Here is a 17,793-nt window from a genome sequence, read left to right as displayed (position 1 = left end):
ATGTTGGCTTCTTTAGCTTGTTAGGAATAACTTTGTGTTATTGATAACACGTCTAATTGGCAACGGACGGAGATCCTGTGTAATCTTTGTAGTTCATTGGCTTATGTGCTCATTATGCCTTGCTGCTAGAACCTATGAAATTGCTTCCCCTCCGTCCATCTGTTGCCTATATAATCTAATGTTTGTTTTGGTTAAGTTAGTGCTCACCAGGTTAACTCCCTGGTGGGTACTCCACGAGCTGTGTGAACCAATAAATCCTCTGGTTGTTTTCACCTGCACCCAGTGTGTCCGTGGATTATTCCCTACAGTTTGGGGGCTCGTCCAGGATCCGGGGTTGTGAGCTGATTGGGGATCGGAGGCGAATACCCAAAGAGAGGTGAGTACATTTATTTGCCACCTCATTAGGCCAGGGTTTGAAGTCTCTCATTCTCTTCAGACACATCCTGGATCTGTTCCCGTTTGAGGCATGAGACACCTGGACGTGTGTGAACCAAGCATAAGAGGCAGGCCTGAAAGGGGAGGGAGGAAACTGTGTGGAGATCAGCATGAGAGGGCAGTATACTGTTTGAGCTAGAGGGGCTGTTACAAATGGACTGGATAAACCCCCAGAGAGTTATTGAGCCGTATGTTAAGCTCAGAATTGACTGGGTACACAAAGCGGCAGGCAGTACGAACCGGTGGTCCACTCCCTCATTGCATGTAACATTGCATGACCTGATGGAAGCCTCACAGCAGGTGCATGACGTATACACCCTCGAATAGTACAGATCCCCAACCTAGCCAGCCATGGGAGGGTGCCTGAAGGCACAAGTATCATGCGGTATAAGCTGCATATGGAATTGAAGGAGGGAAAGGCTGACCCATGGTCGTGCCTTTCAGCACACAACACCCAAGGGGCATCATTCATCCCCTGGTGGGAATGGCAAAGCTGTGTGCAGAGAAAAGGGAGGGAGAGATTCCCAAGATTCCTAGGTGTGGGGGGTGTCAATGGCTGTGACATCCAAGGGAGGACAGCTGTGTGCAACCTTCATAAAAACTCAAAACCCCAATGCTTGATCGGGGGCTCATGCCCACGAATCAAGATTGGAAAAGAGAGAAGAAAAGAAAAAAAGAGAAACTAAACAAATATAAGAAAAGAAGGAAGGAGTGAGGGCTAAGCGAAACAGAAGCCATGACATTGCAGGGGGGGGGCGCTAGCCCACAGAAACATCTAGACTACAAACAAGCACCAGAGAAGGATTTGATCAAGTGGGGAACTGAAAAGGAAAGTGAAAACACCAACAAGGTAGTAATAGCATTGGTAAAAACCCTCACATTAAAAAAAGAAGAAATTAAAGTCCTGAGGGATGAGACTGAAGCTCATAAGAGCAAAAATCCGCCCTGCAGTGAGGAACGTAACTTACAAGCAGCTGCAGCGCCTCTGTGCCAAAGGAACGCACTAGGAGAGGAAAGGATTTCTCAGCTGGCGCAACCATACCAGCTGCACCGCCTTTCCCAAACTTAGAGGGGAATTCGGCAAACATCACCCCCTTCACCCCTCTCTATGTTCAGCCCCATACGAGCCATTGCCATACATCACTGAAGATAGAGAGGAGACATGGAAAATAACTGAAAGGGATCAGCTCTTCCCTTTGGAAAAACAGGCTCTAGTAACAAATCTGCCAGATCCAAAGTGAAACACCGAGTCTTGGAATAAGCTTACCAGCTTAGGGGAAGTGTTCCTCCAAATTCTGAAGGAAGGGGTGTGAGCAGACCTCAAGCTGTATTGCCCCTAGGCAAATGTTTGGAAATGCATACACAGACATAATGAAGTGGGCTACCGATTTACAGAACAGGAAGGGAAAGAAAGTGTCAATCAACACTATAGAGGCAGAGGCCACAATCCATCCAGTTCAGGCTACTCTCTCCTATACCTACGGGAAGCCGGGGCAAATAACACGGGACTGTGGGCACAAAAGGAAGCCCAAACTTTGTACCAACTGCAAAAAGACTGGCCGCACTAGAAAAGAATGCTTCCACCCCGGCGGGGGTAAGGCAGGACAATGGCTGAGCAAGAATATCCCTAGCACACAGGGGACACAGAACCACATGCAGGAGCAGGAGAAAGTTGCCAAGCAACTCTAGGAGATTCTTGAGCTCCGTGCTAGCAAATCATGTTCCGTAACACATGAACCGGGGGATAGGGGCTAGCCAGGCAAATGATTAATAATCAGTCAAACCTTCCCCTCATACACCATTATATTTGGCTCAATGGAGTGAGAGGAGGTAACCTAAAAGCCACCCTAACTAAGCCAGCGAGTGGGAATTGAATTTGAAGATGCAGTCATCATTGGCCCCTGACAAGGAGACACAGTTGGCGACTTAGATCTCCTTATCGAGTTTGAGGAAGTAGTTAACCCCAGAGCCAGCATAGAATGAACTATTTCAGAAAACCCTGCAAACTTTGAAGTAAATTGACAACATTTATAATCCCTTAATTTCACTGCAAAAACAAAAACACCCCAGACTCTGCTGCAGCATGGATGTTATGAAAACCCTGTAGTAAGACGTTTAAATTATTAATAGCTGACTGCAATAACAAATATTTGGATTTACTTAATAAAGGGAACCACAAGCTGTGAGGGCAAATTGAAAGAAAAAAAACCAAACATGGTCATAACATAATGTGTTCTGTGTTCTGTCCAACTTTGTCTTGTGTGTCTTAATTGTGATACATATTGCAAATGTTGTTGTGTGTAGAATATTGTTGTTTTAATGAAAGGATATTTTAAGTAAAGCAGAAGCATGAATTTAAACAAAACAAAATTAATAATTGGGCCCAATCAATTGGCAACTCTAAATTTTAGTGAATGGATAATAGTAAAGTAATTTTTTAAGCTAGGAGAATGTTAACAATATCTCCACAGGTGACCACAAGGAACTGGAAGGAAGCAAGCAGTGCACCACCTGAAAAGAAGGACTGGGCATGGGGTACCAGCCCCCTCCCCGCCAGATTGGCTTTGCTTTAACAGCCACATGAATGAAATATTTAGCTTTTGTAAAACTTGCACACCAACCGTAAAAGTGGTTTGGCCAGAGATAATAAGAAATCTGTAAGTGAAACAACACGGGCAAGTGGGACATCAACATATTTAAGTAAAGATTTCCATCACATTGATGCCCACAACAATGAGGAAACTAGTAACCTCACCATTGCAATAACAGCCATTTGCCCTGCTACCTATTGGTGCCAGATGCCTGACGCCTGAAAAGGCCTCACAAATACCTGGTAAGAATTATGGAATTGCATGGGTTCCCATTAACAATCAAACATCTGTGAACCATGCTGTGGTCCCGTAAGAGAAACAGGGACTCCAGTCAATGTAAACTGCCTTCAAGTCACATACAGAGAAATAAACAAACACCAAGCTGGTCCAAATGAATGGTACCTACCCAGACAGACCACTCCATTGAACTAAATGGAAGGCCCTCCCCCTCTACATATGCATCCGTGTGCATAACAGTCCCTCGCTGGGCAACCCTGACCATTCACAAGACTTGGCTCTACCGTACTTCGGCAATGACGGGTAACCTAACATGGGATCTTCGGTGGCATGGAGGAAGTAAGTACCTAGAGGAGGGTTTACTGGCCCTGCAGGCAGAGATTGAGGAGTTGGTGGCCAGTGCCCAAAGGCAATTTGGTATTGGCCGTCTGAGGTACACACTCACAGGGAAAACGATGGACCATGCCAAAACACCTTACTCTGAGGCACTCAACCAGGAAGTAGAGGTCAAATCTATAATCACGGGCAGTGCCTTTACTGGTGACAAAATACCTTGGGGATGGATTTGAGTAGTGTTTTGCCAACTTATATGGCAAGTTTCAATTATAACGTATAATAGTGCTGGTGCTGTAACAGTGCTTCCAAAGTAAATTAAAACCCCTGAAATTGTTGTATTTAACCTGGTGGGTTAAAGAACCCTAAGGTCGAGAGGAGGGAACTGTAGGGGCAAACTGAGACAGTCCATGATATCTTGCTGAGAAATTAGAACTCAAATCCTAAATTATTAGGCCAGGCCTGGGAAGCACACAGACAGTAGCTACCGTGACCGTGGTTCCCCTAGCAACCACATTCCAAGAGGGCCTCACTTTGATAAGGCTGGTACCAAACAACTCTGCAGGATTGTTTTTCACTGTCTTCTTTATTCCTAGAAAATAAGCCTGGGTCCCAAAGACTGTGCTAACCCAAGGCAATATCACTCCCGCAGTAAACACATTATATTTCCGTCTGAAAGAGTTACCACCAACCTGTCTCTGTTTATGTTGGCTCATTTTGCTTGTTAGGAATAATTACCTGTATTATTGATAAGATGTTTAATTGGTGATGGGCGGTGATCCTGTGTAACCTTGTAGTCCATTGGCTTATGTGCTCATATTTCCACCGCTAGACCTATCAAATCACTTCCCCTCTGCCGCCTATATAATCTAATGTTTGGTTTGGTTAAGTTAGTGCTCACCAGGTTAACCCCTTGTGCGTACTCCACCAGCTGTGTAAACCAATAAATCCTCTGCTTGTTTTCACCTGAACCCAGTGTGTCTGGAATTATTCCCTACACCCCCAACACAGGACAAGCTGTGGGAGGAGAGAGAACTCCAAAGGCTGCTCTAAAGCAGCCCCCTTATATCCTCTGCCTCAGAGAAAGCAGCAGCGGCAGGAACGGTGGAGCTCAGGCCTCCTGAAGTGGAGAAAGGGGGGGCAATAGACCCCCCAAAGAGATGAGAGGGGGGCTCCCCTCACCTAGAAGAAGGGCAGGAAAGACCCCCCACACCTTCAATAGCTAGAAACGCAGGTGGAACAGGGGGCCTGGCCTAGAATGTAAGGGTAGCCAGGGCCTGCGGGACACAAAAAGGCATGCCCCTCCCAAAAAGGAGAGAGGAGGGGTGTAGGAGAATGTGCAGCACCTCTAGAGCAGGGGGCTACCACGGCCTCATGGAAGGTCTACAAAATCCTATAGATCCACAAAATCCACTAACTCTGGAACCCCAGGAAAGTAAATCTGGCCTATGGGAAGCCCTGAACCTCAGTCCTCCCTGTCTCTTCCGCTTACCCTATGAATGCTAGAAGAGTGAGGTATCTCAGTTGGGGGACATATCTTTGAGGGCTGGGGGTTTCGAGAGGAGTTTTTTGCTTCTCACTTGTGAGTTCTCCAACTGATTTTTCTGTGGGTTAGTGGCCTCCAATGCAAAAAGGGTTTCCCACCCTGCAATAAATAAAAACATTGATTTTTTTTGTATCTATTGGTGTGGCGTAGTGGGGGTGCTGTTTGCTCTGTGACCCGGGCTCCCCCTGAACTGTGATGTGAGATTCTCACTGACTCTCCCAAATGTGTATTAACCCAGACACCCAGGCTCAGCCTCCCAGGGAGGGAGACAAAGGAAGGAGGGCAGAGACCAACCCCTGTCTGGGAGGCAGGGTGGAAGAGAGTTTTAATCTCTGTCTGGAATTATGGAGGAGGCAGCCTAGGGAAGAGGCTGGAATTTAGTGGCCCAGTCTCCCCCAATCAAGGGGGGCTGAGGCGTCCTAGGCCTGCCCTGTACCCAGATTACATCTATGCCGTGCTGTATCCAGGACAAGCAATAAACTCCCTCTATTCTACTGGCTGGCAGAGTCTGTTCATGGCAGGAGTTGGGGAAACCTCAACACGCCGCCACAATTGGACATAAATATTTTACTTAATGTAAAATAAAGTTTGATCAACTAACATAAGAAAATTAAAAGGTTTAATCTCTTTAATAATTTAAATACAAATGTCCAGATGCAGCCCTAGCAAAATGGCTTGACTAATTATGTAATTATCAGTGAGTTTCCATTAGCAACAGTAGTCTACAGAAGGTTAGGAGAGGGCAGGGCTATGATGGGCCAGGCCAGGTCTGGGCACCACTAAGGGAATCCACTCAGGGCAAATTGCTCAAAATCAGGACTGGTTACAGCCCTTGACTGGAGACCTTTCCGAAATAGGCCACAAACCAGTCACACCGAGCACTTCAGCTACCAGTCCAGCCCGCAGGAAGCCTCATGAGCAAAACCCCTCAGATACCCCAGCTCTTCCAGTGCCACAATCAGCCCTGGGCTTACACACAAGTGAAGGGTTACAGAGCCCAATCTTTCCAACCCCGAACAGATCCACCCAGTTCCAAGGAACCAGCCATGACTCCCTGGTCAATTAGATTCTAAAAGTATAAAAGGTTTATTAATAAAAGAAAGAAAAGGTTGAGAGTAAGGTTGTTAAGGAGAATACATTATATACATCAGTCAGCAAGTTCTTGATGCAGGATCTTAGTGGAGATGTTACAAACTGCTAGCATAAAATTCTTTGGCATACATTCTATGTCAGGATAGGTCAGCAATCCTTCCCGTTTCTCTGTCCTTAGCAAGGCTGCATCTGGGATAAATAGCAAGACTATAGACAAAATGGAGTCCCCCTCATGGCATTTGATATTCATTTCTGGTATCTCCCAAGCTGGAACTATTCACATGGTCAAGTGACCTGACTCTTTCATATACCAGCAGCCATTGTGCCCTGGCTTCTTTGCAGCTTTCCACACGCATTCCTCAGGTGTGTATTGGCCAACCTGAGAGCCATTGTCCTTGGAGCCGTACTGATAAGAATAGTCACTCATTGGACGTTTCTTCCTCATGACAAGCAGTCCATACACAGTATCAGCAGAGCCCACATTCATAACTCCCCATACAAACTCCAAACAAGTACATGAATACCATACACAGACTCAGCACAATATTAGCTTTCATTTGACACCTCGCATGGCCCACTTTCTACCAAATTAGGGGCAAACTGTTCCCTGTGATCACAGCAGTGATCTGCATGCTCACCTTAAAATCCAATAATGTGACAGGGGCCTCAAGAAAGGGTTGGGGTCTTGAGGAAGGATCTAGGATACAGAAGCAGGCAGGTGTCTAGCCAGGGGAAAGGTGCAGAGTGTGGCCAGGAGAGAGGGTGCAAGAAAAAAGGAGGGTGTCAAAGCAAGCTGGGGGTGTTAGCTGCTGGGGGAAAGGGAATTGAGGAGATTGGGAGAGGGTGTCTGGGGATGACAGCAAATATTACCTGGCTTTGGGTCCCCTTGCAGCAACTTCTTCAGCCAAAGCGTCCTGGTCACCCCAGAGGAAGGTTGCAGCAGCCACACAGACCAGGACCGGCCATGGACACCGGAGGTACCACTGCTGCACCCATTCAGTCCAGGCCCAGAGGTGCTGCTGATGTTGCAGCCATACAGCCCAGGACAAGCCCCAGAGGCACCCCTGACATGGCCATGTGGCCCGGGAGGCCAGCAGTGCAGTGGCAGCAGTGCCTCTACTGCCAGCCTTAGGTTGTGTGGCAAAGACTCAGCCTAGCACTGCCTCCTCTCTAGCGGCTACACAGCACGAAGAGGGGGTGGGGCTAAGCTCCTTCCTTCTCAGCACATGCTCATTTGGAGGTGGGGCCTCACATTGCCTTGTGGACAGGATCAAAGCCTTAGGTAGGCTGGATTCTGCCAACAGAGAAAATTTTGCTCACCACCACTATAGGGTTTCTCACCTGTGTGGGTTCAACTATATGCAACAAAGCTTGAACTCTCGCTATAGCAGTTCCCAAAGTCAGAGCAGTTGAAGGATTTCTCTCTTGTGAGAGTTCTCTTATGGATAACAAGGTGTGACCTCTGACGGCAGCATTTCCTAAAGTCAGAACAACTGAAGGGTTTCTCCCATGTGGATTTTCCTATGTCTAACAAGGTTTGAGCTCTGACTGAAGCTTTTTCCACAGTCAGAGCAGCTGAAGGGTTTCTCTCCTGTGTGGACTCTCCTATGGCTAACAAGCTGTGACCTCCAACTGAAGCTTTTCCCACACTCAAAGCAGCTGAAGGGTCTCTCTCCTGTGTGGGCTCTCCTATGGCTAACAAGATGTGACCTCCAACTGAAGCTTTTCCCACACTCAGAGCAGCTGAAGGGTCTCTCTCCTGTGTGGTCTCTCTTATGGCTAACAAGCTGTGACCTCCAACTGAAGCTTTTCCCACACTCAGAGCAGCTGAAGGGTTTCTCTCCTGTGTGGGCTCTTCCATGGCTAACAAGGTTTGACCTCTGACTGAAGCTTTTCCCACAGTCAGAGCAGCTGAAGGGTTTTTCTCCTGTGTGTGCTCTCTTATGGGTAACAAGGAGTGACCTTCGACTGAAGCTTTTCCCACAGTCAGAGCAGCTGAAGGGTTTCTTTCCTGTTTGAGCCCTTTCATGTTTAATAAGAGTTGCGCAGTCACTGGAAGCACAAGGATGTTGATGGGGGATTTTCTTTTGAACAGTTTTGTTGTTTGTTTTCAACCTTCTGCTCCTGTGTCTGGATTTATCCTGTTCTGCTCTTGGATGGTTTTCTTGATGCCTCTGTAGGCTATGCTGACTCTCACAAGTCTCTCCTTGCTCAGGACTCTGAGAAACATGCCCTTCAGATATTCCCACTAACACCCCACATGCAGCCATTCGCTTAGGTCCTTCCTCCTGAAGACTCCTCTCATTGTTGTCATTCAGCATCCCATCACCTGCTGGGATAGAGAGAGAAACCACACAGGAGACATTCCCTGGGCTGAGCTAAAAGACAAATTCTGAATGGTGAACAGAAAATGGGGGACACACTCAAAGAAAAGCTGGAAAGATTCAATAATCATGAGCTGAGTTCACCCTGCTCCCCGTAAGTCTTTCCCCATCCAGCACTCTCAGACTGGAGTTGAAAACAGGCTGAAGAGCCAGTCAGACTTGATGAAAACACACAACCAACATCTGCTATGAGATCACAGAAATTGGTTTGAGTCAGTTTAGCTGATTTCTCACCTGTGCAGGTGTCACTAATGATCTCCCCTTCCTCACAGCCTTGGAGATCTGGGATCTGCAGCTCTTCCCTTTGCTCCACCCAGGAGAGCAGATGAGCGTTGGAGACTGGAGATCCTATTCCGGGAACAATTAACCAAGTGCTGATCTTGTTCATTAAGGTCTGTGCCATTCCTGCTTCCAAAGCCAGGATCTAAGTCGCCTACCCAGAGAGGCTCCTTCCTCACTTTCCACAGACTGGTCTCTGGCTAGTACAAGATCCCAGGACACACTAATTTCCCCCTGCCCCACTACCACGTTGGGAATAGCCCAGCTGACTCCCATTGGGAACTGAGTGCTCTGCTGCACTCTCCAGGATACAACTCAGTCTCCCTTAGGGCCTGTTCCATACTTGGGCAGGACAGGAACACACTGCTCATAAGGGGAGAGCTCCAGGACTTTTAGGACTGACAGACACCCCTAGCCAGGACTCATATTTGAGCTGTCACGTGAGGTCACTAGGGCTGGGAGGGAAAGCATCCAGCAGAGCTCTAGAGCCCTATGGCAGTGGTTTCCAACCTTTTTATACCCAAGATCACTTTTTAAATCTCAGAACAGGCGAAGATCTACCACCCCGCCCCTTCCTTGAAGCCCCGCCCTCTCTATTCTCTTTCTGTCCATCTCTTGCTACTCCCAGCCCTTACTTACACACTCTGATAAACAGGTTTTTAAATTACGCGATATATAAAATAAAATTAAAATCATGTGTTTATAATTATGAAATAAATGGTCTGTTTTTTATTCCTGCTATTTAAATCTAAAATGAAACATTTATAATTATACATTTTGTGGGGACAGAGTTCTGCGGCTGGTGGCAGGGGAGAGGGAACAGGGTGCTGGGAGGGCAGAGGATAGGGTTCTGCAAGGGGACAGAGTGCCAGTGGGGACAGGTTTCTACAGCTGGGGACAGAGTTAAGGGAGTGGGGACAGGAATAGGGACAGAGTTCTGTAGCTGGGGACAGGAGAATGGGGACAGAGTTCTGTGGCTAGGGACAGGGGAGTGGGGACAGTGTTCTGTAGCTGGGGAGTGGGGGCTGGGGAGTGGGGTGTCAGTGGAGGCAGAAAGTCCCCTGCATCTGCCTCCTCCCGGGATTCCCCCCCCAGAGGGAAACCAGCACGTGCCTGCCCCAGGGCCGATCCTCCCCCCACCGCACAGGGAAGCCCCACGCATGCACACCTGCCCCAGGAACGACCCTCCCCACCGCGTAGGGAAGCCCCTCAAGTGCTTGCCTTGGTGCCAAGCCCCCCACCCCGGTGCAGGGAAACCCCACGTGTGCCTGCCCCGGGGCCAACACCCTCTCCCCCGCACGCGCGCTGAGAAACCCTGCGCACGCCTCCCATGGGGCTGACTCACCCCTCCTGTGCGGTGCAGGGAGCCGATGCTCCCTCCCGCAGTACACCCGACAGAGCTAGCGCACTTCCGGAATCGCTGAAAGTGACACTAAGCTGCGGGACTTTTGTCCATCCCCTGGAAACCGACACTACCTCCATTTTCACTTGAGGTAGGTAGTGGGGCTTCTCAGGGGTGGGTGGGAAATGGGAGTGGGGCAGACAGGACGCCTCGCGATCAACCAGTCGATCGCAATCGACCTGTTGGTGACCACGGCCCTATGGGCTCTGCCCACAGAGCTCTTCGCTTGGGGCTGGATTTGCCCTGCTCTTGGACTCAGATGCTCTATTTGAGCCAGAAGGAGGCAGGGGAATTTTCTGATTAGGAAAATGTATCCTTGGCTGGCCACTTCAGGCCCTGCCTATGCTCCATATCCTGATCCTGACTGACTGTGCGTTGGTGAGCCCTGTCAGCTGCCCACAACAGCTGTCAGTCCTACAGACAGCCAGGGCAGTGCCGGGCTGTTCCTGTGACCAGCCAATGTGCAGACAGGCTAGGCTGCTTCTCGTTGATGCTCCCACAGCTCAGCTCCCTTTCTGCAGCCTTGCTTCTACTCTGCCAGCAGCAGCCGCTCTCCTCGTGGCCAGTCAGGCCTGCCCTTTGGTGACCCTCTAGCTTACACAGAATCTACCAGAGGCAGGGAAGGATTACTGGGGCAGATACTGCTGATACTGAGGGTTTGGGCAATGAGGGACCCTGAACCAAACCCAACCCAGCTGCTCCAGAGCCCACCCAGCTTCTGTTACACAAACGGACAGGAATCCTCACCCAGCCAGCTCACAGCCTCATAATTCTCCTGCATCACATCCCTGTAGAGGGCTCTCTGGCCCGGGTCCAGCAGAGCCCATTCCTCCTCAGAGAAATACACAGCCACCTCCTCGAAGCTCACCGGCTCCGCCAGAGCCATTTCCTGTCCCTGGCTCTGCAGGCCAGAAGCTGAGCTGGAGTCAGACATGGGTGTTCTGCAGCCTGGCAGGGGGAGAAGGGGAATTGGAGACATTTCAAAAAGGGCTTTAATCCTTTCCACACCCAATTCTGCCCAGACTCTTACCCATCAAATATTTGTGCCTCCTCTTTAGCCTGAAATTCTGTGGCTGCAGCTTTCAGTTATTGACTCTCACTGAACTATATCCCTAGAGCGGGGTGGGCAATTCATTTTGATGGGGGGGGGGGGCACTCCAAGATTTTGGAAAGTGGTTGAGAGCTGCACTCTTCCAAGACATTAAGCAGGAAATACAGGGTATGGGATGAACACTGGGAGAAGAAGGGAGCGTTGGGGGAGGGTTTGGGATGCAGGAGGAAAAGAGGGGTCTGGGAAGGAGTTTGGTTAAGGAGGCAGATGTGATCTGGGGCACTAGATTAGCCAACTACTTATGAGATATTTAAAGTAAAGTTAATTTAGAGAAGCGGCTGAATGGACAAATAAGGGGCTGAGGGTTTCTGACCATGAAGAGCTTCCTGCATACTTGGATGTATGGGAGAAAAATCAAATAACTCCAATTGTGTCTAAAGGGGGGACTGTTCAGGAAATAAAAACTCTCTAAAAGAAAACTGCTGTAAGGGTTAAAAGTTTTCCAGGCCTCTCTCCCTGTAACAGAGAGAAATCAAATTAACTCTAATCAAGACCCTTACAATGCCTATCTCAAGTTCATGAAGACTCCTAGTCTGTCATAATTTGTCATGTAAACTCTCTCATATGCCTTTGTTCTGTAAAACTTACTTCTAGTACTCCCGGTGTGAACAGAAACATCTCAGAGTACTTCTGCTGAGACTTTAATATGTTAAAGAAAAACAATCAACAACTACTGTCTGAACATACTGTATAAAAAATCCCTGAAACTGTCTCTCAGGGCTGGCTGCTAACTCTGGTACCGGTCAGCCTGCATGCATGAATAATAAAGTTTTCCTTCTAGGTTTCTCTCCTGCCTCACTGCTTTGACCTCCAGCCTCGGACCCTTCTGGGGGCTCTGTACCCCAGGGGAGCGAGATTTCCCCCACAATTTGGTGTCAGAAGTGGGATGGCTTGGAACTCCAGTTGGAAAGGCTGATGACGGGGAATGGGAACGGACTACAGCGTGCATCTGGAGGGTAAGGGATCCATTTAAAATCCCCCAGTCTGCCTTCCTGTTCTCGTGACCAGCTGGACCGGCTGGTGTAAGAGTCATCTTTTGCTCCAAAATTTTTGTTAAGAGGCTTGAGGGAGATTTAAAACGAAAACACTGGGTATAGCCAAATAGGGGTTGAATTTTGTTGTTGTGTTGCTGACTGATTGGTAGCGAGTCCAAGCGCTTGGTTTTGAGTGAGTGAAGTCCGAAATGGGACCGTAGCCGCACCGGTGCTGGCAGTGTCACTAAACAGCTGCTAAAAGCAAGGGTGGTTTCCCCCAGCACATAAGGAGTGTGAGTGAAGCTGACAGTTTGTGTGGACTCCCGCACTATCCTTGGAGAGGGTCGTGTTGCTGGACACCTGTGCTATCCTTGGAGAGGGTAGTACTGTTGGGCTCCTGCGCTGTCCTTGGACAGGACAGTGCTAACATGGATGAGATTGCTCCCTCAAGTTTGTCTCCGACTGAGGGGAAAGGTTTCTCACAGCCTGGGACTCCCTTGTCTCGGATCATCAGTCAGCTAGGTATTGCCTGCAGGTTTGAAACTAAGGAGACTTAAGAAATTATTAAGCATTTGGAATGGCTATACTCAGGGGAATTCCCAGAATAAATGGCAACTAGAGCTTTGACTTACAAAAGCTTGCTTATCTTAGAGTTTTCCTCGAGGAAAAACATCCTAACCAGATGAAATATTGGTGCCTCTGGGAGGATGTAGCAGTAAGAAAAAAAAATCTGAGCATTATGGCTATCCAAAAAAATTCTATTGAAAAGCTGCAGCAAAAATTGGCTACTCTAAAAAAACAGCTTGATTCCCCAGATGTGCCATCTGCACCCCCACCCCGCTTTGGACCCTTGTCAGCTGAACATTCTTTCCTGTTACCTCCCTGTTCTCCTGTAAACCTTGTTGTATAAATTGGGTGCAAACCTTCTCTGTAAAGAAGAAGGGATATTTGTTAACCTTTCCCCCTATCAGGCTCCAAATTTGATGGCATTACTACTCTCAGAGGAATCTGATAAAACCTCAGGACATACACCCCTCCTGAACATCTCAGATGTCCCAAAGACATTGTGGGCAGCCCATGTGAATGAAGTGGGGTTGCTAGCCTCTGCAACACCAGTGCAAATAACATACAGACACAACAAGCCTTTCCCAATAGGTACCCCTGTATCTATTGTCTAGGAAGGCACAAGACGGCATTAAGCCTGGAATCTCTTCCCTCCTTGAACAAGGGATACTTGTTTATACAACTTCACCATGTAATACACCTATACTACCTGTAAAAAAGCAAATCTATGGATTTGTAGAAGACCTAAGAGCCATTAATAAGTTTGTAACCCCTAGATTTCCAGTAGTACCTAACCCTGTTACTATTCTATCCTCTATTCCTCCCACTTCTAAATGATTTTCTGTAATAGATTTATGTTCTGCCTTCTTTTCTATTCCAGTGCATAAGAATTCCCAATTTCTCTTTGCCTTTTCCTTTCAGGGTCATCAATTAACCTGGACATGTTTTCCCCAAAGTTATTGTAAAAGCCCTACTCTGATTTCTCAGTTTTTAAAAAGCTGACCTTAATTCTATCTCTCTTCCCTGCAGTTCTGTGTTGGTTCCGTATGTTAATAATGTGCTAATTGCTAGTAAAACTGAGAAAGAATGTAAGACTAATACTCTGCATGTGTTAAAGTGTCTTGCTAAAAAGGGTCACAAGGCTTCCAAAGCCAAATTGCAGTTTGTAAAACAAAGAGTTCAGTACTTGGGACATTTACTTTCAGGAGATGGCCGCCAGTTAACACCTAAGTGAATCTCACAAGTTCTTTCCATTCCTCACCCTTTCACCAAAGTCAGGTACACAAATTTCTGGGTACTGCAAAATATTGCAGACAATGGATTCCTAATTTTTCTGAACTCACCAGACCCCTTACTATTCTACTCTTAGACTCAGCTCCTGAGTCCCCAAAATGTGGTCCCCAAAATGTGAATCTGCTTTCCTTTCCCTTAAAACTCTTCTCTCACAGCCCCCCACTCTGGGCTTATCTAATTATAGCATAGTATAGTAAAACCTTTACTCTGTTTTGTCATGAACAGGATGGAATTGCAGCTGGAGTTCTCTGTCAACCCTTTGAACCCACACCTCGTCCAGTAGCTTATTTTTCTGCAACACTGGACTCAGTAGCCCGTGGGTTCCCACCTTGCCTGAAGGCAGTTGCAGCTACTGTTAAATTACTTGAAAAAGCCCAACCTGTCACATTAGGTCACAGCATTATCTTACAGGTCCCTCATGCTGTGTCTGCTCTCTTACAGCGACACCGCACCCAGCACCTGTCTGTTCAGAGGCAAAACCGGTATAAGAATGTTATCCTCTCTTCCCCAAATGTGGTAATTCAAAGATGTAATGTACTTAACCCAGCTACTCTTTCTCCTTTACCCTCTGATTGTGAAGCACATACCCATAACTGTGAAAAATTGCTTAAGCACTGTGTGAAGCCTCGCCAAAATTTGTCTAATCAACTGCTGAAAAATGCAGATCTTGTACTGTATACTGATGGCTCATGTAAAAAAAATTCAGTTGGTAAACTAGAGGCTGGATATGCAGTGGTCTCAGATAATAATGTTTTAGAGGCCTTTTCTCTTCCAAAAATCAAATCAGCTCAGGCTGCTGAGCTCATCGCTTTAATTTGTGCTTGCCTTTTAGCTTCCAGACAGTCTGCTGCCATTTATACTGACTCAAAGTATGCTTTCTCTGTCTGTCATGCCACAAGACAAATTTGGAAACAACGAGGTTTCCTTACCTCTTCTGGCTCCCCTATCTCTCATGGTCCCCTTATCCCCCAACTCCTTGATGCCACTCAGCTACCCACATCCCTCTCTATTACCCATTGCCTGGCCCACACAGGTGCCACTGATCCTGTTTCTCTGGGTAATGGAGTGCTAATGCAGTGGCACATGAACCTCTGGCTCCCTTTCAAATTCTGGTCTCTCTTTCTCTCCCTGTTTCTTTGCAGGACCTAATAAAACTACAGCAAGCTGCTCAACCTGCAAAGAAAAACCTTTGGGAAAAAGCAGGCTGCTCCTTATCCCCAGCTGGAACAATGGTTGCACCTGATGGCTGCCCAGTCGCCCCAAGATCTCTCACACAGCAGCTTGCTCAGGTGTCTCATCAAATAACACACATGAGCAAAAGGGGGGTGGCCTCACAGATCCCAAAACAATGGTACGGCCCAGGCATGCACCTAGAAGCTGCAAGGGTATCTAATTCATGTGTAATTTGTAAGCAGTTTAATGTTGCAGAAGGCCCACAGGCTAGCAGCCACACACAAAAAACAACAACATAAAATAACAGTTAGAAAAGCTTGCACCTGCAGGTGAAGGAAGCCCTCTCAGTACCTACTGATGTACCATGCCACAACATCCAACCAGGCGACTACGTGTTCGTAAAGGAACATCGCAGAAAGAATTGCCTGGCAGCCTGGTGGGAAGAACAGTTCCAATTGCTGCTCGTCACCCACACAGCAGTAAAGGTAAAGAAGTGCCCCTCGTGGATCCACACAAGTCATGTATGCCGAACTGCAGATACAACAAAGCTAATTAACCCAGGACCCCTCCCCGGAGAAATCACCTGAGGACGAGGTTCAGCGGACCAAGGCGGCAAACTCTCAAACCAGACTGTTACCAAACCAGCCTCCACCAAAAGCTTCGAGGTACAACCTGAGAGGTAGGACTGTGCCAAAAAAGACCTACAGGTGAGCCTGGCGCCCTGTAGCTCTCACAAAGGGAAATCCTTTCCAGTATTAAGTAAACTAAGAAACTACGAAATCTCGAAAAGTGCCTGCAAAGGCAAGCCAAACAATACTAACTAATTAAGCTTAGTTAAAAAAACTGCTTTGCTAGGTGCTAGCTAATTACTATATTATTATTATTATCCTTTCTACTTTAAAAATTTAAAATACTATAATAGAGTAAGAATTGTTTTCCCTCTTTAGTAGTCAAAGTACCCATAGTATATAACTTTCCCCACCCTTATTGGGAAGCCTTGCAGAAGGTTGGGTCCCTCACCAATACAAGTAACTGTTGAATATGTAAACAGCTTATCAAAGGTTCTAAAAGCCTTTTACACTGTGCCAGGAGTACATAGTCATGGGGGAAACAGGCAAATTTGGCATAAAAATCTAATTGCCTCAGGGATTCCCCTTACTCAAGCATTACATCCATCAAGGATTATGTTTCCATTGTGTTTTAAAAGCAAAATTGGCACTGGTAAAAAATCTGGGGTAAATCCCAAAAAACACCTGCTATCGTAAAGTATGGTTAAATCCAGGAAATAAGCAGTGGGTCATTTACCCAACTAATAAAAAAAAACCTCCCTCTTAAATAAAAATTCATCCTAGCCAAAAAAAAAAAAAAAAAAAAAAAAAAAAAAACCTAAAAATGTCCAAAATAAACTTTTAAGTAATACTCCAATAGGAGTATTAAAGGGGGGAATTGTGGGAGAAAAATCAAATAACTCCAATTGTGTCTAAAGGGGGGACTGTGCAGGAAATAAAAACTCTCTAAAAGAAAACTGCTGTAAGGGTTAAAAGTTTTCCAGGCCTCTCTCCCTGTAACAGAGAGAAATCAAATTAACTCGAATCAAAACCCTTACAATGCCTATCTCAAGTTCATAAAGATTCCTAGTCTGTCACAATTTGTCATGTAAACTCTCTCATGTGCCTTTGTTCTGTAAAACTAGAGCGGGGTGGGCAATTCATTTTGATGGGGAGGAGGGGCACTCCAAGATTTTGGAAAGTGGTTGAGAGCTGCACTCTTCCAAGACATTAAGTAGGAAATACAGGGTATGGGATGAACACTGGGAGAAGAAGGGAGCGTTGGGGGAGGGTTTGGGATGCAGGAGGAAAAGAGGGGTCTGGGAAGGAGTTTGGTTAAGGAGGCAGATGTGATCTGGGGCACTAGATTAGCCAACTACTTATAAGATATTTAAAGTAAAGTTAATTTAGAGAAGCGGCTGAATGGACAAATAAGGGGCTGAGGGTTTCTGACCATGAAGAGCTTCTTGCATACTTGGATGTGTGGGAGAAAAATCAAATAACTCCAATTGTGTCTAAAGGGGGGACTGTTCAGGAAATAAAAACTCTCTAAAACAAAACTGCTGTAAGGGTTAAAAGTTTTCCAGGCCCCTCTCCCTGTAACAGAGAGAAATCAAATTAACTCTAATCAAGACCCTTACAATGCCTATCTCAAGTTCATGAAGACTCCTAGTCTGTCACAATTTGTCATGTAAACTCTCTCATGTGCCTTTGTTCTGTAAAACTTACTTCTAGCACTCCTGGTGTGAACAGAAACGTCTCAGAGTACTTCTGCTGAGACTTTAATATGTTAAAGAAAAACAATCAACAACTACTGTCTGAACATACTGTA

The 17,793-nt window shown here is 46.8% G+C and overlaps 1 protein-coding gene across 5 annotated transcripts in view; it reads right to left on the bottom strand.

Moving 5' to 3' along the window:
• Window positions 1-6,204: 6,204 nt before the first annotated feature.
• The window catches only part of LOC112546925 (uncharacterized), a 30,448-nt gene continuing 18,859 nt past the window's right edge, over window positions 6,205-17,793 (bottom strand). For 4 of the 5 annotated variants that reach the window (XM_075912412.1, XM_075912411.1, XM_075912415.1 and 1 more), the window contains 3 exons: window positions 11,047-11,247; window positions 8,853-8,966; window positions 6,205-8,566 (listed from right to left, as the gene is read on the bottom strand). In XM_075912412.1, coding sequence (XP_075768527.1) covers window positions 7,719-8,566; window positions 8,853-8,966; window positions 11,047-11,247 — 1,163 coding nt within the window. In that variant the 3' untranslated portion in view covers window positions 6,205-7,718. The remainder of the gene's footprint in view (window positions 8,567-8,852; window positions 8,967-11,046; window positions 11,248-17,793) is intronic. The other variant, XM_075912414.1, reaches the window with a different exon arrangement.

Source organism: Pelodiscus sinensis, chromosome 31 (assembly GCF_049634645.1).
Source record: "Pelodiscus sinensis isolate JC-2024 chromosome 31, ASM4963464v1, whole genome shotgun sequence".
Classification (NCBI taxonomy): domain Eukaryota; kingdom Metazoa; phylum Chordata; order Testudines; family Trionychidae; genus Pelodiscus; species Pelodiscus sinensis.
Note: the sequence above shows the minus strand (reverse complement) of the source record. Positions and strands in the feature narration are given on the sequence as shown.